The sequence below is a fragment of the Momordica charantia genome (genome assembly GCF_013281855.1).
Source record: "Momordica charantia cultivar OHB3-1 chromosome 8 unlocalized genomic scaffold, Mcharantia_2.0 BLBB01000008.1, whole genome shotgun sequence".
NCBI lineage: Eukaryota > Viridiplantae > Streptophyta > Magnoliopsida > Cucurbitales > Cucurbitaceae > Momordica > Momordica charantia.
The window spans coordinates 24,566,166-24,589,740 of record NW_028275166.1 but is presented as its reverse complement, the minus strand read 5'-3'; the positions used below and the strand labels follow the sequence as shown (position 1 = coordinate 24,589,740).

Genomic DNA, 23,575 nt, shown 5'->3' with positions numbered 1-23,575 from the left:
AAGAATGGTGAAGAACGTACTAAAGAGATTTAGTAGGCATGAAAATAGAAATCTTAAAATAAATCGATATCAAGTGCAGCCTCAGGTATTTTACCGAGTACCAAAGGGAGAGGCTTCCGTGATTTTTGGAATAGGAAGACTGAAGTGTCATTTCGATCTTTATAATTTCTGAAACATACTTATCTTCTGAAATGCTTTGTGTTCTTCAGGGAACTGATGCATCTCAGATAAAGGAGGCAATGGATCTTGCTACATCTTTTGCATCATTGAAATTGAGCAAATGACAGCTCAGATTCCTCGATTCTTAGTTACAGGAGTTTCGATATTATGTTCTGCAATTATTTGGGCTAACTTATGGAAATTGGGTATGGAACACAGTAGAATTTACTGTCAGAACATTTGCACCTGCTATACCTTCCACACTTGATGATAGTTTTTTTTTTTAGTGTCCCAAGTCAAGAAGTTGTAAAGCATTGTTGCAATGTAAAAGTTGTGTTTTCTTTTAATTCATGTTCTATAGAAGATTAAATTATAATTTCGTGCAAAAGCTGGTTGGTTCAACTTGATCCTTAGTCTAAATCGATGTCGAATTGGAGCTATGTTAATACTAACCATCTTACTAGAGTTGATAAAATCAACTGTGAAATCAATTATAATCAAATTAAATCAACCAAATTTGACTATTGTAGATTTTTTTCTTGCTAGAACTAGATAATGGGAGTGATTTTTGTTTTGTGTTTGCAGAAATGTTTCTTGTGATTTTGACCAAATGGGTTGCCATTTTTAAGATTAGTACCAAAGATGGATTCTTGTCTCTACATTATTAGACCCTTTTGATTAGTTGAAAGTTGCTGCTGTTCTACTTTTCAAGGTTGAAGACTTGATTGACAAGGTATTGCCTTTCAAGACTGATAAGTGTTCTTGTTTCGGGAATTGGAATGAAAATCAGGTTTATTACGCATCATATAATTACCAAGAATTGGAATGAGATTAATGAGAATTGGAATGAAAATCAATTCAAATGAGAGGAATGAAAATCAAGTTTATTACGCATCATATAATTACTAAGAATTATTAAGAATTGGAATGAGAGTCATTTGTTATTTCTTGGATATTATTTTATTGGAAAATTTTGTGAAATTAGAATCTGAAATTCATTGATGTTTTTTATTAAGAGGAAACCGAATAAAAATTATATATATAACAATTACTATTATATCACTTTCTTATTTCTAACTCATTATAAATGTATTTACTAAAAATTGTGCTAATATTATTTTCAATTAAAAACAAGTTGGCTCACTTACAAGTGTCAAAGAAAAATAATTATTATTATATTTTATTGATGATAAATATTTTTTATTATAATAATTGATTTAATATTAATAAATAATAAATAGTTAAAATAAAAATTACATCAACTAAAAAAGACTAATATAATTTTTATTAGAACAATCATCGTTAATGTCAAATATCATTGATATAATATTTTAATATTAATATAAACATTAATTTATTACTTAATAATAATAATTTTTATTTTAACGATTTTATTGACACTAATTAATAAAAACAACATAATTAAATAATTGGTCATTTAGATAGAAAATTGTAATATCTCATCATAAAACCCCATCAACCATGAATTTTTATTATAAAGAAGGATTATTGGTACTATAAATAAATAAATAATTGTAAAATAATAATTAAAAATTTATGGATCTCAAGAAGTAGTAACAGTTGTAAAACAATAATTTAAAAAATGTGAGTCCAACCTAATAAAAAATGAGAATTAGATTGACGAAAGATTTTAAGAGATAAACGAGATAATCCTTAAGTTTGAGATGGATTCCACCAATTACTATCCGAATGAAAGTTTCCTTAAGTCTCATTTCAACCTAAAAATCTCGTGCTCCCATCGAAAGGTCGTAGAGGAGGAGCTGTCCCTTGGGAAAAAACAAATTAATTCATAAAAAACAAATGCATGTTATGTAGGTAATATATTTAGAGAAGTTTCCATTTTTATCTTCCCCTCTCTTATTTTCTAAGCACAACCATAAAGAATTATTTGGAGAAATGCATTAATAAGATATTTAAATGGCTACTTAGGAGACAATATTGACTCTATCAAAGTTTCTATGCAATGACCAAGACTTTGGGAAATTATGTTGCTTCGAAAAAGAAAATTTGAGAAATTATTGGTCCATTTGATAACGTTTCTATTTATTGTTTCTTAGTTCGAATAAAACTTTTCTTGTTCTTTCCTTTTTTTATTGATGAAAAATATGAATATATTTTGTGTTCCCTCAAATTTTAGATTAAAGAAGTAAATTTGTTATATGAAAATTATTATTTTTAATTAAATATTCTATTTTTAAATAGTTATTATGCATTTTATTTTATAAATCGAGAATGACGAAATAATATTTTTATTTATGTTTTGGAAAAAAATAGAAATCTGATGAAAAAAAAGCAAGAAACAAGAAATTGGATTTCGTTGTTTTTAAAACTTGTACATAATTTTGTAAATATTTCTTAAAAATATAAAAGAAAAATGGAAATAATTGTTAAAAGTTTATGTTTCTAAAATTTATAAACGAAAAATGAAAAATAATAAACATGAATATCACCAAACGATTCTTGTAGTCATATTGCAGAGAGAATAGATGAATTTTTTTTCTTTTTTTAACATAATGGTTTTTTTCTAATTCACCCAGCTCCTTTTTTTTTCTTTTGAAAATTGGCTCCCATCTGATTTCTCTTTAAATAATAGTTTTTTCTAATTCTTTTTCTAATAAAATAACACTCAACAATTATTAAAACATTGTTCAATAAGTACCCAACTTGAATATATTTTTTTAGGATAATAGTTAAGATTTGAATTCAGGACTTGGTTTGATGATTTGAATCGTATTTAAGTTAAATTTATTGAATAAATTGTTGAACTATAAATGCAGTTCATAAAATATAACCCTGAGTATATTATTTTATTATTAAAATAAACAAAATATTAGATGCTTTAATATTTTTTTTCGCATTAATGTCTATAATAGCATATTCATGCCAAAGCGAGCATGGATCAACGCTAATTGACATATATCTCTAGTTAAGAAGTTGTGAGTTCGATCCCCCACCCCCACTTGTTGTACTAAAAACAATAACATATTCATTATACTATAAGTGGACTCCCAATTTGACGTAAGTTCAACTTAATTAACTCGAGAAAAAGAGATGAACCTGATGTAGGGATGTTAGCAAGAAAAATGTCGACCTTATATCTCAGATATGGAGTTGCTAATTCAACATACGAAAGATATCCGCAAATCGAACGACATGATAAAATCTAGCGTGGAAGAGTGTTGGATATGAGAAGTTCCTGAAGTTGTAAATAATAAAAAACAGTCAATTAGACAACTTTTAAAAGTTGTGCACATGACTAACATAAGCTTAACTTATTATTAATTGACACATATTCCAACAAAGAGTTGTGAGTTCGAATCCTCACTCTCATTTATTGTATTAAAAAAAATGATACTCATGTTTTGTGTATTTTATTTTTTTTTAACATGTTGGAGGATTTTAGGAATGATTTTCTTTTTGTATAAAATCTAAATTTGAATTTTTTTTTTTATGCTTTTTCTAAAGTAAAATTTTCTCCATTAAAAAAATGCAAAAGAAAAGTTGAGATGGCTTCAAATCAATCACCCTTAATTTAGACTTTTGACAGTTCTTTTTAACTTTTAAAGCAAAACACCATTCCCATCCCTTCAATGGTCAAAAGCCTGGTCCAATTTAGCACTCAAATTTAATCTTCTATCATGATTATATGGTGTGTGTTATTATTATTAGAATGGAAAAAATTTCATCCGACATTGTTTTTTGGTTAAATATGAGTATGATCGCTTCAAGCAACATGTGACTTGAACATGGCAATATGTCTTTGTCACGTAAGAACTTCTTTGACTTGAATTATATGAAATGATGATCATTTTTAACTATATAGTCAACTATGCTTGATTTAGATTTAAAAGCTCTACTTAATTACATGCACTAACTCTTTTCACCCATTTAGAAGTCGAATCTGATTCTTTGCTGGCAATTCAACTGATTCGAAATGAGATACACACAAGGGGAGATGAGCAAAATTGGGTGATGGAGATTCAAGCCCTAACCTGCTACTTCGCCTTCATTTCCTTTTCCCATTCGTCCCGTCAATGCAATCGTGCTGCCCATGGTTTAGCAAAATGGGGGATCACTTCCCCTTCTGCCACATATGCTTGGCTGTTTTATTTCCCTACGTGGCTTTTAGATCTTGTTCAAAGGGACTTCCCTTCAAATTTTGCCCATGTGGCTTAATTTAATGAAATCACTTCTTCAAAAAAAAAAAAAATTACATGCACTAACTCTATCCTTGTGAATTTTGATTTGTCGTGTACTAGCTTCATGTATATCAATATTATATTGTCAAATAACTTATGACATAGTGAAAAATATCACTCATAGAGAATTTAGCTACAAGCCTGCAACTAAACATCAATATAGCTCAACTGGTTAAGACATTTATCTCCGACCAAAATTAAGGCCATGAGTTTGAATCCTCACTCTCACATGTTAAAAGAAAAATGTCGTGTTTTAATTAAAAGTTCATAAGTTCAGATATTTATTTCCATCATTTATCGTACTTTGTCCTTTCTTTTAAAATTTCAAATTTACAATGTGATGTATTAAAAATTCTAAATTATGTCATTAAAAAAAGTGTTAATATTTATAAAAAAAAAGGATGTATGATTAAAATAATTTGTTTTATTAATATTTAGATGCATGAACGCACCAGGGAAGGGTGATCGAGAGGACCATACGTCAAGATCTTTTCTCTATGGCGGGATGTTGATAGTCTAATCAAGAACTTTTAATACATAGTAAACAAAAAATTGATGTCTCATTAAATCATTATTTCATTAACATATTTAGACACGTAAACATGCCACTTGAATGCTACTTGACAATTCACACATAAAATCTAACCTATTTATCAATAAAATCCGAGATTAACACAATTTATTATTTTTTTTTTTCCGAGTGGCATGCACACGAATCGGAAGATGTGAATAAGACAATAATTTAACAACATTTAAACAAATTTCAAAATTTTAATATAGTGACACCAAATGGTTCAAATTTAAAAGATGGAGACCAAGTTGATAAAAACCTTAATTTTTAGGGACCATTTAACATATTTATTTCTTTTCCTTTATTACCCTTCATCATATTTTATAAATCACGTTTAATGATTCGTCATCCCCAAACAGCCCCCCCTTTTTTTTTCTTTCCGTTTTGAACTTCATAATAATTACACACAGAACCAAAACTAAAAACAATTTATAATTAAAAAAAGGAAAGGAAAGGAAAGGAAAAAAAAAGAGAGAACCAGAATCGGGAGTGCCCATTAGGCTGTGAGTTGGAGTGCTCTTAGTCGGTTTATTATATTTATCTATATTGTCACTTCACCACCTTCGCCGCGATCTTTCCGCCACTCCGGGGGCGAGTTTTCCGTCCAATTTCTCCCTCATTTTCTCTCTCCTCTCTTTTCTCTCTCTTCATTTCTCCCGCCCAACCACTGTTTTCCGATCGGAAATCTTCACCTTCTCCGGCCGACTCCCCTTGCTTCCGATGGACCCTTTGTTCTAGTCCGTTCCTTCTCGGGCTGAGGCCGATTCGGCCGCCATGTCTCGCCAAGTTCCGACGACTGCGTTCCACAAGTCCAAGACGCTTGATAATAAATATGTATGTAGGAACTGGATGGCTAATTTCTTAATTAAATAGGGTTTTGCTTACAATGAGGCTCTTCTTGCTGTTGCCTTTTTTTAAAAAAATTTTGTTTGGTTTGCGTGCGGATAATGTTTTCTGGAAGTTGGATTGATGAATAAAACGATTCTTTAACTTCGTAATGTGGGTAAGGATATAGCGCGGAATTGAATGTGGTTCTGTGTATGTTGCCTGCTGGTGGCTTTTGGAGATGGTCAGCTACGAAATGAAGTACTCGGAAGCGAGAAGGATTCTAAATTTTTAATTTGTTTCAGGGTTCCATTAGCGGTAATTTTATTTTGAAATGTGTTGGGTACGCTGTTCACTTTATTTCGCGTCTTAATTCCTTGCAATGTTATCTGCGCTTTTCAAAATTGTTAATTTTTGAAATTCGTTTTTGGTCACTGAACGAAATGGTGCCTTGCTGGACGTTTAATGAAGCAAAATAAGTAAATTTATTACGCAGAGTCATGGTTTTTTAGTTTAAATTAAAATTCCGACGAACAACGGGGTTCTTCTTTCTTTTATTTATCAGAATATGTAGTCAAGGGTTTAAGTTTACTTTGTTCATGTGGATAATATTTCAAATTCCTAATGTGGTCAGTGGTTAAAGGTTTTAATGTGAATTCTTGGTGCAGATGCTTGGAGATGAGATTGGAAAAGGAGCATATGGGCGAGTTTATAAGGGTCTGGATTTGGAGAATGGGGACTTTGTTGCTATCAAACAAGTTTCCTTGGAGAATATTGCTCAAGAGGATCTCAACATTATCATGGTTTGATCACGTCTCTTTGATCAAGACGTATTATCTTGCTGAATAAAAAATCTTATGTTGCTAAATGCAGAAACTAAAGTGAAAGTTTAGTCTTATTGTTCTCGTGTCTTCGAGGATTCATCTGTTTCATTGAAGATCTGAACCCATTGGGTTGGGGTCAAATTTTCTTCGACTTCAAAATATCCTCCCTCTTTTGAATTAAGGAAATGGAGTACTGTCAAATGATTCTGAAACTTTTACTCTAAGAAGCAGTGGCACATACATGACATTGACTTAGAAACACTTCATTTTTAATGACAAAAGTAGGAACTTTTGTAATCTCTAATGTCAAATGATTCTGAAACTTTTACTCTAAAAAGCAGTGGCAGATACATGACATTGACTTGGAAACACTTCATTTTTAATGACAGAAGTAGGGAACTCTTGTAATTTTTTGGAGATTATAGTACATCACATGTAGCTGGAGTGCTTTATGCTAATTGTTTTTACTTTCTTTTTTGGTGACTGCCACCGGCTCGATTAATTTAGACTGCAGGAGTTTCTTGTTATCCCCTCTTTTTGAGTGAGGATCCCTTATCTTCATGGACTTTTTTGTATGATCTCTTCCTTTATTTTGCTTACATATTTCAGTAATTTTGATATTTTTATGGCATTCTATGTCATTTCGAAAAGAATATTGCCATCAGGATTTTTAATGTTTTTTTGCCTTCTAATTTTCTGAAACGAATCTCATAATTGATGTTGAGTTCTTTGATCGATGGAAAATTTTTTATTCCATGCACTCATTGCTCCGGGATGTATTAGTAATAGTTATGATTTTTTTAATGCAAAAGTATCAACTAAATGTAATTCCAAGTCTGTCAAGTTCAGATACGTTAGTAGTATTGTGAAGTCATTACTCTGTGGTATTTTAGATGAATTCTTCTTTGAGGCACTAGTATCATATAAGTTGAAATTTCATGTAAGTGTGGTAGTCGGCTTTGTTTTCCTTTTTAATATATTTTCCTTGATCATATTCAATTGCCCTCACTAGACCTTTTTTTTTCCCTTTCTTGCTGTTCAATTGTTGGTGGGACGTAATGATGATTTTCAGCAAGAGATTGACTTACTGAAGGTACCTTTCTCTCCACCAGATTTACTTTTAGGTTTCTTTGCATTCTCATACTAAAATACATAATGTTTATACCGTTTACGCTTTCCACATTCATTTTTTCCTTTTCCTTCCGGTCTTTTTCTATTGCTTTAAGGAAAGTTCCATTTGTGCTGAAGCTGGACTGTTATATCATACATGGGTTTACTTGGTTTCATGGCACCGAAATCATTTTTGTCATTTGGAGTTTGTGTCCATTTCTATCTGAGACTGTTCCAATTTTGTAGAATTTGAACCACAAAAACATTGTGAAGTATCTTGGATCTCTAAAAACAAAGACTCACCTTCACATAATACTCGAGTGAGTGAGGCTTTTTTTTTTTAATTATTTTTTTAACTAGTTCAAGGCTTTAATTGGGTATTTCATACAACTTATTTGGGGAGGATTTTACAGGTATGTGGAGAACGGATCACTTGCCAACATTATCAAGCCAAATAAATTTGGACCTTTTCCAGAATCATTGGTTGCTGTTTACATTTCTCAGGTTTTAAAATTCCTATCATTGTCCTTTCTTTTGACCATTTCAGTGGCACGATTTAATGTGTGATATACTATCATAAAACAGGTTTTGGAAGGCTTGGTTTATCTACATGAGCAGGGTGTAATTCATCGGGATATCAAGGGTGCAAACATACTGACCACTAAAGAGGCAAGTTTAATTCACACACTTCAGTAATTTATCTTAAGGGTTACGTTATGTCTAGCCTTTACATATTTTATCCAAGAAATTGCCTTCTCTCTCTCTCTCTCTCTCTCTCAAACAATATGTTAACAAAAAAGCGAAAAGTGAGAACAGCCTAGGGGTAGAGGGTGGAGCTCACCTCTCTCCCAAATACTAAACAATGAGAGCTTTCTAATCATTTATATCATAGTGAGGCTATAGTACAGAAGAAATTGCCTTCTCATTGGGCCATTGGCTTGGTGCGTGCATATGCTCTGGTCCATGAAATATCTATGAAGATATACCGCAACCTTTAATATCAATAGAGTTGAGTTAGGTTGGATTTGTACTTTGACATATTAGAAAACTGCTAGTTTAAAAGGTTGGTTGTGCATTCTCTACATTAATTTCCACTTGGCCAAAATGTGGCAAGTGTTATTTCAACAATTGAAGGTAGTTGGGTGTGATATTTTTTCTACATCTAAGTTGGCTTTTGATAAAGACAACTTCTCAGTGGTATTTGAAAAGTTACAAAGCCGAGACTCCTCAAGAGAAAAACCAAACATCCCAAATTAAGAAATTAAATGCTAATACGAAACTTCTCATATTAAAATTTTCTTACATTATTGTTGAACACAAAACTAAAGATCGTAAACTCATTTGAAGTAGTCAAGAACTCCATTGTTGAGTTTTCACTCAAACCTAAACTTGCATTTGTTCACAAGTAAGTTCACCCCTTTCCCATTGATTTGATCAATTAGAATTCACAGTGTCTATGTTGTATCTTATCCTTTGTTTGTATGCGTGTTTCTTCAGACTTTTCTTGGCTGTACTAAATTTGAAAAGGTTATTGCTATATTTACAAGCAGGGTCTTGTAAAGCTTGCTGATTTTGGTGTTGCAACGAAATTAACGGAGGCTGATGTCAATACGCATTCAGTCGTTGGAACACCTTATTGGATGGCTCCTGAGGTATGAATTAAATTCCACATGGTGAGATTTCACTTTCATTTTTCTTTATAAAATTTTTAGTTTCTTTACGCTGCTCTGAAAGTTTGAAATTTCATTGAACGGCCTACATAATAATGAGAAGTTCTTAATGGCCTTGAATTTTTTGAAATAACTAAGCCTGAGATATTTTGTTTCAACTCTCCTTTGATTCTTTTAAAAAGTTTAACTTGACAACCTTTTGATGAAACTGCTGTTACAGGTAATTGAAATGTCAGGAGTTTGTGCTGCTTCCGACATATGGAGTGTTGGCTGTACTGTGATTGAACTACTTACATGTGTACCTCCGTATTATGATCTACAGCCTATGCCTGCTCTTTTTCGCATTGTACAGGTATAATGTCTTCTATTCATGCCACCTTAGATTCATGGTGTGTACTGTCTTTTCTTGGAGAAGGAATGTTTAAGTTTTTTCATTTCATTCCATCGTAGTTGTTCTTTAACTCTGTGTTATATCTTCTTAATTGTTTTTTTAAATAAAAATTGTCTTAAACACGTGTGTGTGCATGCAATATTCATGGACTCAAGCTCTTATAATAACCCTATTATAGCCTACTGGTCAGAAGCCTCAACTTACTCAGATTTTCAATTTATGTTTATTGAAACTACTTCATTTACTAGACCCTGGGTGTAACACAAATTGGGGAGGGTTCTTGAAAGAATCATTGGGGTTTACCTTTATTTATTTATTTATTTTTAACAAGAAACGAACTTTTCATTGATTTAATGAAAGAACATAAAATTGTTCAAAGATAAAAACCCCCGAAGGAGTGAGAATGTAAATAAAACAGTAAACAAAGCAGCAAACAGAACAGTAAACAAAAGCTAAGAGGGAGTTATAAAAGCCTTCCAGTTAGAACAAATCATACTCAAGAATAATTAATAAAAACATTGGAAAGAGCACACCATTGAGAAGCCTTAAGCTTTGCTAGGTAGAAAACTTCAACCGAATCTCTTCGTTTCCCCTTAAAAGCCTTTGATTTCTCTCGAACCAAATGTCGGACAGCAAAACTTTGACTCCATTACACGAAAGAAGACCCGCCCGCCTTTGATGCAAGACTCAGGCCAATTAACAAAGATTGAACATTCTTTGCAACTTCAAAGTCAAAAACCCAAGAAACCTCAAAGATCTCAAAGAAAAGCTTCCAGCAAGTAGCCGAATAAGAACACTGAAAAAATATATGTTGCTGATACCACAAGACTTTCCACACAGTGAGCAAATGGAAGGAAATAAAACCATTGAAGGGTTCTTTCTTTGAAGAACATCCATTGTATTAACTGTATTAACTTTGTCGAAGAGGAGAATCCATATGAGAACATTAACTCTCTTTGGGCTTTTAGAATTCCACGGAGCACCGAACAAATCCTTAGGCAAGGATGAAGAGTTATGTTGTTTACATAGAGAGGCAATCGAAAAGCCGCCGGAAAGTTCCAAGGACCAACGCCTACTGTCAACTTCATCTCTGACCGAAGCCAAGCTAAGTAAGGCTAGCAAGGCTGAAAACTATAAATTCATCATCTTTTAGGGATCTCCTAGTTTCAATGTGCCAAGCACTAGAACTGTAGTCCCAAAACTGAGAAACAGAGGCATTAGGAATAGGAGAAAGCTTAAAGGTTTACCTTTATTGTTATTATTGTTTTTTGGCTCTTCACTTGTTTGCAACTTAAAATTTTGTTTAAAAAATAAACTAGACTTCAGGCGGGATGTATTTTTTTGTCATGATGCAAACATTTATTTATAATTGGTTTGGACATTGACCTTGCTGATAAATATTTTCCTTCTGTTGTCCTTGTACTACCTCACCAATCTTCCAGGACAAGCATCCTCCAATTCCAGATAGCTTATCACCAGACATCACTGATTTCCTGCGCCAGTGCTTTAAGAAGGTTTGCCGGGATTCTATTATTGAATGAACTAATTTTCATGTTCTAATATCTGCTTTCCAGGGCTTTGTTATTTTTTTCCGCTTCCAGCAACCACAAAAAAATAAAAAATAAAAAATAAAAAATAAAAAATAAAAAGAAGAAGAAGAAGAAGAAACTGTTCTTTTAATTTTTAGGAAATTCTATAAGGTGTCTGAGAAGGCAAAAAAATTATATTGCAGGTCTTTTAACTTCCAAGTGTTTGAATTTGTCTGGTATGAACATCATGTTTGCAGTACACTTCAAGCATGTTTTAACCATACAAAGTTACCCCACTATCAACAATCTAAACTAAAGGAATCTAATCTAAAACTTGAGGTAATTGAAGTCGAAAGTGAAAAATCAACTTTCGTAAGCTCGATTCCTTTTAATTGACCAATGTGCTTTTGGATAGCATCTCTTTTACGATGCTATTTAAAAAATTAAAAATAAAAAAATAACGAAAAGGTGGAAAATGAGCTTAGCTCAGCGGTAATTGACATCTGTCTCTGACCGAGGTCATGAGTTCAAATCCTCCCAGGCCTATTTGTTGTACTAAAAAAAATGAAAAGGTTGGAGTTACACTATTGTTGAGGATTAGCAGTGGTGATGACTTCCTACGCTCCCTCCTTTCTCCCTCCAGTGGGTCTCAGTTCCCATCGAAATGACGAAGGTTCTCCTTCTCATAATGGGTTCTAGGAGTTCAGTAAAGATTGCGAACAAAAGGTTTTCCGGTTGTTTGACTCGGAGAAGAAAGGAAGGTTTTTTTAAGTCAATCTTAAGAGAGTTTTCACGATTTTGGTTGAGGTGATAACTGTTTGGCTAGTTGACGATTTGGATGAGTTGTTGCTCGCGCCTTAGACACAAGTTTTTCAGAAAAAATGGACCATAGTGATGGCTTCATTTGGATGCAAACGACCAATAACAAGTGAGGAAGTTTCATGGAAATTACCAAGGTTTTTAATGGGGGAGGAAAATGAAATCTGGTGGTTTCGGTAGGAGTCGACTCCAATGGTTGGGTTTCTTTCAAAAGACTAGTTCTTGAGGTTATGAACGGCAAAAAAACGAAGATAGCTGAGCCTCCGTCTAATGATCCTTGATGAAGTACTACTTTTTGCCGACATAGTTTGAGGTTCCTCCTATGCCTCGGCATGCGTCTGAAAATAATGATGTTTCGATCCCTAAGGAAGTGCGAGTGGTGAATTGGAAGGAAACAGTTGTTAGTTACACGTTATCGGAGGATTGCTTTTTGGCGACTTGTGGCGGAGAAGTTCACCCAAAAATTAAATAAATGGAAGAAGCTCCTCCTCTTCTAAAGGAGGAAGGTTAACCTTGGCTCAATCTGTTTTGAATAGTCTACCAATTTTCTATTTGTCACTCTGATTAGTCTACCAATTTTCTATTTGTCACTCCTTAAAGCCTCGATGAGTATTACAAGAGAAATGGAATGGACAAGGTGGTTAGAGATTTCTTTTGAGAAGGTGGCTCCTCGCATCCTTGTCGGAGAATTGGGAGCAAACCTCCATACCTGTTAAGTTCGAAGGCTTAGGCATTGGTGCTTTTACGCATAGGAATAAGTTTTACTCAAGAAGATAAAGCTTTATGGAGAAGGGTTATTGTTAGTATTTATGGAGTGGATTCTTTTGGATGGCTGCCAAACCCTCCAAAAGGGGTAGCTCAAGGGAGACCTTGGTTCGATGTAGCCAAGAATAGTGTTTTTTTTTTTCCGAAGTTTATGCAGTTTAAGGTAGGTCATGGTAGGAGAATCAGGTTCTGGATTGATCATTGGGTGTGTGAAGATCCTATTGCACAAGTCTTCCCAGATCTCTTTGTAGTATCTTTGAAACAGGGGGCTTCCATAGATGATTGTTTGAATGCAAAGCAGCAAGCTTGAGAAGAGGTCTTTTTGAGAGAGAAATGGCCAGTTGAGTTACTCTGGTTCAGTCTCTGGATCCGTTGTGTTAGGGAAAGCGCCTGATAAACTTATTTGGTCTTTGGAAAAGGATGGGAACTTTTCTACGAAGTCGACCTTCCTGCAGCTCATGAGTGTTCCTTCAAAGTTCTGTACCCCTCTGATTAACGGATTTTGGAAGAATAATATTACCATGAATGTCAAAGTTTTCCTTTGGTCGATTGCTCTCCGATCTTTGAATATGGCTAAGAAACTGCAAGTTAGATGCCCAGATTGGAATCCCTCCCCTTCTGGCCCCTTTGCTGAAACGGTTAGTATTTTTTTGTTTGAGGTGTTTGATCTCTTTATTTGTTTGCCCGGACGTATTGAAGATTGGATGATTGAATGCTGTCTTGGTTGGTCCTTTAAAAGCAAGGTCCAAGTGCTATGGCATTGTGCCCTTAAAGCTCTATTGTGAAAAAGGAAATCTCCTTTATTTTGAGGACAAGGCTAAAGTCTTTTGAGTTGTTCTGTAATATTATTCATATTAATGCTTCTTGGTGGTGTCACACAAGTAGAAAATTCTTTTGTAATCATAGCCTTTCTATATTTTTGCAGGATTGGAGGGCTATCCTCTCATAGTTTCCATTTCGGAAAGGGTCTCCTTGTCCCTTGTCCTTAGGCTGTTCTTTTGTTCTTTTGTTTATACAATTTGGTTTGTTTCTTATTAAAAAAAAAAAAAAAAGGTTGGAGTTACACCCCAACTGGATGCACCATAAGCTGGCCAGCATCCCACCTGTGAAGGAATTTTTCATCTAACGTGGTCAAGGAAAATAGTCACGAACTTGTCCCCAGGGGAAAGAATACTTTCCGTGGAATAAAGTGAACTCCAATGTCATACAGTCGGAATGATAATCGTGGTCCTGCTGGAATATAATACATATGGAGTGCAACTCTATTTCTTTTCATCTTTTCAATGAATGGTTTTGTTTCTTGTTAGAAAAAAATCCATCTGTAGGCCACATATGAATACATATTTTTCCTGTGGTGATATAGTGATAAATCTTAAAAACCACATGAATACATATTACATATCTCTAAGAACAATATTGTTGTCTTGATTGTTAAAGAAGTTTGTCATCCCTCCATCAAGCTCTAAAATTTCCAGGTGAGATGGCTTTATCAGGGGACCTAGTTCCTCTAACGCACTAATAAGCTAACTAATAGTAAATTTTGATAATGGATCATCAATGCATGTCAATTCCTCAAATGCAATAAGCTCACTACTAGTAAAACTGGATTTTTCTTGAAAAAGTCTTAACAAAAACGTCTTGTTAAAAAGTTTGCCGTTCCGTAATCGTGAATCTTTTACCAAGCAACTTCCAACGTCTTTTTTGTTTGGGTATTGATGGTATGCTTTTACTATCGGATTTATTGTATATAATTTCTAATTTCAAGGCTTTGGTGTTCTCCTTTTTGGTTTTATCCTATCTTCTTTAAAATGGGATCATGGGAGGGAAATACATCTCTTTGTTTGTCTATTTTGTAGCTGATGAATTATTTGATATCAACTCATTGTGCAGGATGCTAGGCAAAGACCTGATGCGAAAACTTTGCTTTCTCATCCTTGGATACAGAACTGTCGACGGGCTTTGCAGTCTTCTCTTCGTCATAGTGGCACATTGAGGTAGTCATTAGCGTTTTGTTTTAATTTAAAACATTGGGAAATGAATGACAACTTCTATTATTAGCAAGTTCTTAGCTATATTCTGTCAGAAACAATGGAAGTAGTTTAACATGCTTGAGCCCCAATAGTTTGAAATAAAAAGGACTATTAAAAAGTTAGGACTAGTTTAATAACGTTCCCGTTTTTTGTTTCTCGTTTCCAATTTTATTAAGAAACCTAAATATTTGACAATTATTTATGTTTATTCTTTCTCATTTTTAGAAACATTTCAAAATTAGATAGGAATTTGGAAACAACGAAAATAAGTTTTTTGTTTCTAGTTCCCGCTTCCAATTTGTTACAGCATAAATAAAGATCTTATTTTATTTTATCACTCTTGAATCCATGGGTGTCGAGGGTCGTGAAATTCTATTATTCTTTATTAAAAAGGAGGAAACAGAAACAAGAAATGTGACCGTTATGTAACAACCCTTTAGATGCTTGTTTTCTTTTCCATAGATGCTGTTCTCTGTATCTTGCCCCATACCTTTGCCCTTTTTCTGTGTGTTTGGGGGTGGGATGGGGAATGGGCGGTTGGTAGATAGAACTTTTAGGCACTGCAGCTATTTAGGCTTGGTCATAGGCTACTGTCCCAGGAGCCAGGTATGCCAACTTCCCTGACCCAGGTTTGTGTATTTTGGACAAGACATGGACTTGCCAGTTTGACACACTAATTAATCTTCGGTGATAGAGATTGTGCATGAAATTTATTTCTTAGAAAAAACATGGCATCTTCACTACGGTGGCCATTCAAAACTGTGATTATTAATATATTTACTTTTCCTTATGGCAGAAACATTCAAGAAGATGGGTCGACAGAAGCAGAAATTTCTAATGGAGATAATCAGAACTCTCGTGAAAGCTCTTCGGTGGAGAAAAATGAAGTTGCTGATTCTGTGAGAGCTGTATATACTAGAGTTACTTTGCTATGAATTCAACATTCTTCAAAGTTGCTTTTGAATTGTTTCATCTGTGGTAAGTTCGGTAGTCATGTTTCCAGGATTCCAGGAAGGCGTTGTCATCAGATGTTGCCATTGATGCAAGCAAGTCCCAGAAAAATTTTGCTTCAGGTCCTAATTTTGTTGAGGAAAGAGAAAGCTTAGAAGAAGATACCCTACTGGATCAAGTTCCCACCTTATCCATTCATGAAAATTCATCTCTTCTGACTGGTTCTGGCAGACTTGCTACCTCTACGCCAATTGAATTTGACGAATCTCAAAATAGAGTCCGTGAAGAAGTGGTTATGAATGCTGAAGTGCCGCCCCCAGAATTAAGGAAAGATGTTTCTAGAAAACATGGAGAGAAAGAAACTTCTACATCTGGAAGTAGACCATTCGGTTTTGGACCTGAAAGTCAAGATAATAATTTTCAAAAGGTATAGTTGTAGATTACTTACTTTGCTAGTTATAAATAGATGAGTTGACATAATTGTTACTTAAACATTTCTCATGATCTATTGTTGAAGTTAATTTTGTTAACGCATGGCTTGTGGTAATTTCCTAAATGGTCTCAGTGCACCTATTGGCACATTTGGTAGTAGATATGCTGAAATTCTGTTTTTCCATCTAGCAATTGTCTTCAATAGGTGCTAGAATTTTTGCTATAAAATTATGGTATTATGCTGACTGTCAGTGTTGTTGAAGAGGAAATGCATGGATATAGTAAGCATCTGAGAGACCTGGTTAATTATTTCTATGATTCCACTATTTGCAACCTCTTGCTAGTAATGGTTTTTCCAAACCACTCTAACAAACTCTAGCTATCTCATATTGATATAATAACATCTCATTTGATCGACGTGATTTTTTTTTCTTTTAGCTTTTTTCTCCCTTTACATTTTTCCTCTCTTGATTTCTTTAGTTAGGCATACAGTATGCTGAAACTACCATGTCACTACTCATGGTTGATTCCGAATTAGGATCCATCATATTACTGTAATTTCTTTTGCCATATGTTTCTCGAAAAGTGAATTTAAGTGTTTAATTTTAATTTTGGTTGATTACAGATTAGGATGCCATTTGTGAAGTTTAAGACCTTACATTATCTTTAAACCACAACCTCCCCCCTCCAGAAAAAAATGAACTTATGGATTTGTAGAATTGTTATTTTTGAAGGCTTCAAAGATGTCGATTGCTTTGGGAGGAGGAAACGAACTGAGTAAATTTAGTGACACTCCTGGAGATGCGTCCTTGGATGATTTATTTCAACCTCTAGATAAACTCCCTGGTGATCAAGCTGCAGAGGCATCAACATCTGTATCTACCCCACAGTCAAACGTAGGTAATATGCCAGTGAATGATGTTGGGAAAAATGACCTGGCCACAAAGTTGAGGGCTACGATTGCTCAGAAACAAATGGAAAATGAAATGGGACAGGCAAATGGTGGGGGTGACCTGCTTCGACTAGTGATGGGTGTTTTAAAGGATGATGATATTGATATTGATGGTCTGGTATGCATGATGTTACAGTGGCGTTAGCATTCTAATACACTCTTGATTTACTCCACAGCTGATAGTCTTCTGATTTTTGTAATCAGGTTTTTGATGAGAAGTTGCCCGGAGAAAATCTTTTCCCCTTGCAGGTACTAGTTTTTTTTTTACTCTAGGAAACTAATTCATTCCGATTCTTATGAATGTAGTGATTGAATTGGCTTTTTAAGTTATCTGTTCGTGTTCTGTTTATGTATGATTTTGTATATTCCTAATGGAAAACAAGTGTAATTTATTTTACTTGAACATGAAATAGGGAATTGTTGTTTTCCATTTCTTATCTTTCCTTGTTTCTTTTGGTAGGCTGTTGAGTTCAGCAGATTAGTTGGGTCATTGAGACCTGATGAACCTGAAGATATAATTGTATCCACCTGTCAAAAACTGATTGCTTTCTTTCATCAAAGACCTGAGCAGAAAATTGTTTATGTTACACAGCATGGTCTGCTCCCTTTAACAGAGTTGCTTGAAGTTCCTAAAACACGTGTATGGTTCTTATATTTACCTCATTATAATCATTAATTCTTTGTTGACTTAATCCCACCTTACAGAATTTGTCTATTTCCCAATATTTCAGGTTATATGTTCCGTGCTCCAGCTTATAAATCAGATAGTTAAGGATAACAGCGACTTCCAAGAAAATGCCTGTCTTGTTGGTCTAGTAAGTAATTATCAAATAATGTTACCATCTGGCATTGTTCATCAAATAATAGCATTGATTGGCCTTTGGTACATCATCACTAAGCTAATTTCTGCAGTTGGTTTAAAATTCTGTTAGAATTTATGCTCCTTTATGCAACTTTACATATTCCCATTTTGCTCGAATACTTGATATAGCTCGAGTATTGGAGGAAAGTATTTCAATCATGTGTGCTTGAATATTCAGTTAAGAATTAAGTTCCTATTATTGGATCAGGAATAGGTGGTTTGTTATTTAATGGAGTTTGTTAGTTTTATTTATCGCACTCAATGTTTTTATTATAAGTTCAATTGGTTATAACCAAATTTTTTAAAGAAATTATTAGGAAATTTTATATTTTCTCTCCAAGATTTTTCAAATCTTGATCTTATCTATCATAATCAGATGTGTCTTTTAGCCTCCCAAGTTGTTTAGAGTTCTACTTTTCCCCTTCTGATTTATCTTTTGGAGAACTACTGAATGAGCTTCAATATTCTATCAGATTCCTCTGGTAATGGGCTTTGCGGTTCCTGATCGTCCTCGAGAAGTTCGTATGGAAGCAGCTTCTTTCTTACAGCAGCTTTGTCAATCAAGGTTTGAAGTTTTAACTTTGTGATGTTATTATTACCCTGCGTCTTCCTCTCTTACCAAGGGTTTTTGTTAAAATATTTCAGCTCTTTGACATTGCAAATGTTCGTTGCATGCCGTGGAATACCTGTTTTAGTAGGCTTTTTAGAGGCTGATTATGCGAAGTACAGGTATGTAAATATTATATGCGACAGTAGAGTATTTTTAGTAATGATAGGCATACTGGTTAACTAGTAGTTTGTGTTTTCTGGCAGTATTGGGGATTTTATGTATTTGAAAACTTTATACGAACAATTAAGATTGGAGAATAAATATACGTAGTATATGCATAATAATGAATCTTTTTTTCTTTTGATAAAGTACTCCCATGAGATAAAGATGGAACTTAGGATGAAGAAGAAATCTAACTATAACATGGAACAAAAATTTCTCATCTGAAGTCTGATCTTTATAATTTGGGAAGTCTTATTAATGAAGTGTGTTGTTTTAAATCCTCGTGTAATATGATATTATTTTGAGTTTTGAGTTAAAATTGAATCAAATTTGATTTGTTACCTCATATCTGCATTTTTCACTAAATCTGGTCCCCAGTTTATCCCCATTTTGATGTTTAATTGTTTAATCAGTTGCTAATTTAGTATTAGCTTTGTTGTTCATTTGAAAATTAAATTCATTTCCATCTGATGTGCGTGCTGATCCTTTATTTGATTTTGCTAATGTTCTTTTCTTACACGTTAAACTTGTAAATATTATATTTCTAGGGAAATGGTTCACCTAGCTATTGATGGAATGTGGCAGATCTTTAAGCTCCAGCGTTCCACCCCTAGAAATGATTTCTGCCGTATAGCAGCAAAAAATGGAATTCTGCTTAGGCTCATCAACACCCTCTACAGCTTGAATGAGGCAACTCGCTTAGCTTCCATTACAGTTGGGGCTGGATATCCAGTTGATGGCTTAACTCAACGGCCACGTTCAGGTCAACTAGATTCTAGCCACCCTATATTCACTCAGTATGAGGCCTCATTTCCTGCACCTGATCAGCCTGATATTTTGAAGGTCAGGCATGGAATAGTTGATCATCACCCATCTACTGGAACACCAGAACCTTCTAGGGCTTCAACTTCACATTCTCAAAGATCAGATGCCAATCAATCCGATCATCGACACTTTTCCATGGATGCTGATAGGCCTCAATCCAGCAATACCTTAAATGAAGCTTTGGGAACTCCTAAATCGTCAGACCTAGTATCATTAGAAAAAGTTGTAAATTTAGCAACCAAGGACCCGTCTAACAGGACTTCCACAGATAGGGCTCCAAAATTGGTGGAACCTGTGTCTAATGGATTTCCTACATCATTGGCTACTCAGCAAGAGCAAGTTCGGCCCCTTTTAAGTCTGTTGGACAAAGAACCTCCCTCTCGACATCTTTCCGGTCAGCTTGAGTACATGCGCCACCTTTCTGGGTTGGAGAGACATGAAACTATAATGCCTCTATTGCATGCATCTAATGAAAAGAAGACAAATAGCGAGCCTGATTTTTTAATGGCAGAATTCGCTGGTGAATATCTCTATGAACCTTTATTTTAACTTCCTCTGGACAAGACAAGTCAATTATGTGTGCAATGGAGTTGATATTATCAAACCGTGAGAGTTTCTATTGCTCATCATAGAAATAGAGATTGAACTTAGGTGCACTACAACGATTGGGGACAAGCCCTTCGCGGGCATCTTAACAGTTTACAGAGTGCTCTTGGGCTAGTGATTATTAGATCTTTTGAAAGTTTTCTTAGACAACGCTTGCAGTTATTAGAGACAATATTTTAATTTTTAAGTAGCTTGAGAGTATCTTTCAAATAAAACTGATTGTAATTCTTTTCATCCCAGATGTTTCTCAACGTGGAAAAGACAATGCAAATCTTGACTCCACTTCTAAGGTTTCTCATAAAACGGTGACAAAGAAGGTAGGACCTCAGGTATTGAATGAAGGAGCTGCCTCCACATCTGGAATTGCTTCACAGACAGCATCTGGGGTACTTTCTGGTTCAGGCGTTTTAAATGCTAGACCAGGGAGTGCAACATCCTCTGGACTTCTTTCGCACATGGTTTCAACTCTGAACGCTGATGTTGCAAAGGAATACCTGGCAAAGGTGGCAGATCTTCTGCTTGAGTTTGCTCAGGCAGATACAACTGTGAAGTCATATATGTGTAGCCAAAGCTTGCTTAGTCGCCTTTTCCAGATGTTCAATAGGGTAGAACCCCCAATTCTCTTGAAGGTACGTGAGGGTAAATCTTTTCATTCATTCATTGATCTGGTTATTTGTCCCAGTTGGTTTCTACTAACTGTGCTTCCTTTTATTTTTCCTTTTGTAGATACTGAAGTGTGTAAATCATCTATCAACAGATCCAAACTGCTTAGAAAATCTTCAGCGAGCAGATGCAATTAAATATTTGATCCCGAACCTTGAACTCAAAGAAGGGTCTCTGGTATCACAAATACATACTGAGGTATGCTTACTTTTCCTTAATTGTTTAGACAATGTACTTGTATTGGTACTCTCTTTTTTATTATTATTATTTTTTTCCCTGATAAGAAAAAATCTCATCGAAGAATGAACTTTTTTAATTTGAACTATATAACACCAAATAAGATCATATTCACGAAATACATCTGAATTTGCCAATTTTTAAGGTATTTGTTAATATATTGATCTATTTTAACATGATTTACCCAAGTCTTATGTACACATTATGTGCTTAATAAATACTTGGAACATGTCCCCAAGCTTGGTGGCTTGGGGCCTCAAGGGGTCTTGGGTTCAAGCTACATGGCACGTAACTTCCACCGAGCAATGACCCCTTGTGTATGTACGGATATGGGGAAGTTTCATAAACGAAAACCTCTTATATTCAGTTGATTTTTTAGGCCCCGAAGAAAGAGGGTGAATATCTCTTAGGCTCGGGCCCTAAATTTTAAAATAATCGACTGCAAACCTTTTTTTGTCCTCTTTGTAGATCTGTGACAACATTCTCTCCAAGAAACGTATATACTTTATCTCAAAAAAATAAAAAAACACATATACTTGTGTCGTGTTAACTTAAATTTCTTACCCAAGCTTCCTGCTGTGTTTTTCTCTGTAGGTCCTCAGTGCACTATTCAATTTGTGCAAGATAAATAAGAGGAGACAAGAACATGCAGCTGAAAATGGAATTATTCCACACTTAATGCATTTTATAATTTCAGACTCTCCTCTGAAACAATATGCATTGCCTCTACTGTGTGATATGGCCCATGCATCTCGTAATTCTAGGGAGCAGTTAAGAGCCCACGGTGGGTTGGATGTATATTTGAGCCTTCTTGAGGATGAGCTGTGGTCTGTCACAGCATTGGATTCCATTGCTGTTTGCTTGGCTCATGACAATGACAACCGAAAAGTTGAACAAGCTTTGCTGAAAAAGGATGCAGTTCAGAAATTGGTTAAGTTTTTCCAGTGCTGCCCAGAACAACATTTTGTGCATATATTGGAGCCTTTCTTGAAAATTATCACGTATGTTCCCTTTTATCTGTTTGGTTTATTGTTGCCCAAAATTTTTGATAATGATTCTATTTTTACTTGTCATCCTATAGGCTGCTTTCTTTTTTCGATTCATAGTTACGATGCCCACTCTCCCCTGCCCCTGGAAAAATAATTCAATGTGGCCATCCCCTCCTAAATTTTAGAGGCATAGTTAAAAACATGGTTTTTAATTTCTCTTTTGTACATCAAATGGAATAAAATCACTGGTCATATTGTTCCATCCCCTAAGAATAATTTCCTGCCTCTCACCAGAGAGGAGAATGCAAAGGTTACAAATGTAATACCAAATACTGGAAATTTGGGTGCTGCAAACACTAGTTTCATTACCTACCTTTGATATTTCTGCTGCTACAAATATTAACTGGACATCTACTTCAAATGGCAGAAAATCGTCCCGAATAAATACGACATTGGCTGTCAATGGTTTGACACCATTGCTTATAGCAAGGCTGGATCATCAGGATGCAATTGCTCGGCTTAATCTGCTTAAACTGATAAAGGTAAGAGATATTTGTTTTTGTGAATATAGGCATCATAAATATGGCAGTGGGTTTTATAGAAGATTACTAATAAGCATTGAGCTATACTCACATTAGTTGTGCAGTATTGGTTATGCCTTTTTAAGGATTTCATAGCAGACTTTTAATATAACATGAACGTCAATCATAGTTTTACTTTTGATTTGAATTTGGAATGCCTAATGTTTCATCTGGCAGGCTGTATATGAGCATCATCCACGACCCAAGCAATTGATTGTGGAGAATGATTTACCTCATAAACTTCAGAATTTGATTGAGGAACGCAGAGACGGGCAACGGTCTGGCGGGCAAGTGTTGGTGAAGCAAATGGCTACATCTCTGCTTAAAGCACTTCACATTAACACCGTTTTGTAAGAGCTTAGTATTTAGGACCCTTCCCCTTGTATGTGTATGTATGTATGCTGTTAAAAGTATCTCTTTTTCTTTTAATTAATTTTTTTGCCTCGTCTTCTAATGTCCCTCCCTCTTGGGGGGATTGCCTCCATTTGGTTGGCTTGTTCACAAACTGGATTTTAGAATGATGGGCATTGTATGAGTGCATTGTTTGTCTTCATATTAAATCTCATTTTTTATGATGATGATTATATATATATATATATATATATATATGTTAAACATAGTGTTTGAGTATGTGTTTCATAAATGTTTCTAATATTTTTTCACATAAGTTCAAGTTACAAGGATGGTGCTTATTTGATCTTTGTACCTCAAAAAATGTCAATTTGATACGTAAACTTTTGTGAACTTCTAAAATTTTGTCCATATGGTCGATGTACCAACATTTGTTTAATG

At 34.5% G+C, this 23,575-nt stretch overlaps 2 protein-coding genes across 6 annotated transcripts in view; both read left to right on the top strand.

The window, feature by feature from the left end:
• Window positions 1-566, top strand: part of LOC111020723 (alanine--tRNA ligase-like) — a 51,823-nt gene extending 51,257 nt beyond the window's left edge. Inside the window, 1 exon segment of the mRNA XM_088127004.1 lies at window positions 210-566. Within this exon segment, the coding sequence (XP_087983130.1) occupies window positions 210-284 (75 nt within the window). The 3' untranslated portion in view covers window positions 285-566.
• A 4,843-nt stretch (window positions 567-5,409) lies between these two features.
• LOC111020692 (MAP3K epsilon protein kinase 1) lies at window positions 5,410-23,355 on the top strand. Of its 5 annotated transcripts, none has more exons than XM_088127843.1 (24): window positions 5,415-5,784; window positions 6,444-6,578; window positions 7,672-7,692; window positions 7,956-8,029; window positions 8,123-8,213; window positions 8,295-8,378; window positions 9,260-9,361; window positions 9,600-9,731; window positions 11,213-11,284; window positions 14,774-14,877; window positions 15,710-15,812; window positions 15,917-16,291; window positions 17,031-17,366; window positions 17,453-17,497; window positions 17,709-17,888; window positions 17,980-18,063; window positions 18,584-18,675; window positions 18,756-18,839; window positions 19,431-20,227; window positions 20,554-20,942; window positions 21,040-21,174; window positions 21,808-22,214; window positions 22,630-22,744; window positions 22,961-23,355. In XM_088127843.1, exons 1-24 carry the CDS (start codon window positions 5,725-5,727, stop codon window positions 23,135-23,137), a joined length of 4,194 nt encoding a protein of 1,397 aa, XP_087983969.1. In that variant the 5' UTR covers window positions 5,415-5,724; the 3' UTR covers window positions 23,138-23,355. The 5 variants fall into 5 exon arrangements, 4 of the variants coding, with proteins under 4 accessions (XP_087983969.1, XP_087983968.1, XP_087983967.1 ...); XM_088127842.1 differs by having other exon boundaries at window positions 15,710-15,821; XM_088127841.1 differs by having other exon boundaries at window positions 15,710-15,821; window positions 15,905-16,291.
• Window positions 23,356-23,575: the final 220 nt, after the last annotated feature.

Bases quoted from the DNA above. Each gene is read 5' to 3' on its own strand.
- LOC111020692 (XM_088127841.1), top strand. From the start codon at position 5,725: ATGTCTCGCCAAGTTCCGACGACTGCGTTCCACAAGTCCAAGACGCTT. The intron at 8,214-8,294 runs GTTTTAAAATTC...ATCATAAAACAG, and splicing joins TTGCTGTTTACATTTCTCAG to GTTTTGGAAGGCTTGGTTTA. The intron at 22,215-22,629 runs GTATGTTCCCTT...TTCAAATGGCAG, and splicing joins CCTTTCTTGAAAATTATCAC to AAAATCGTCCCGAATAAATA.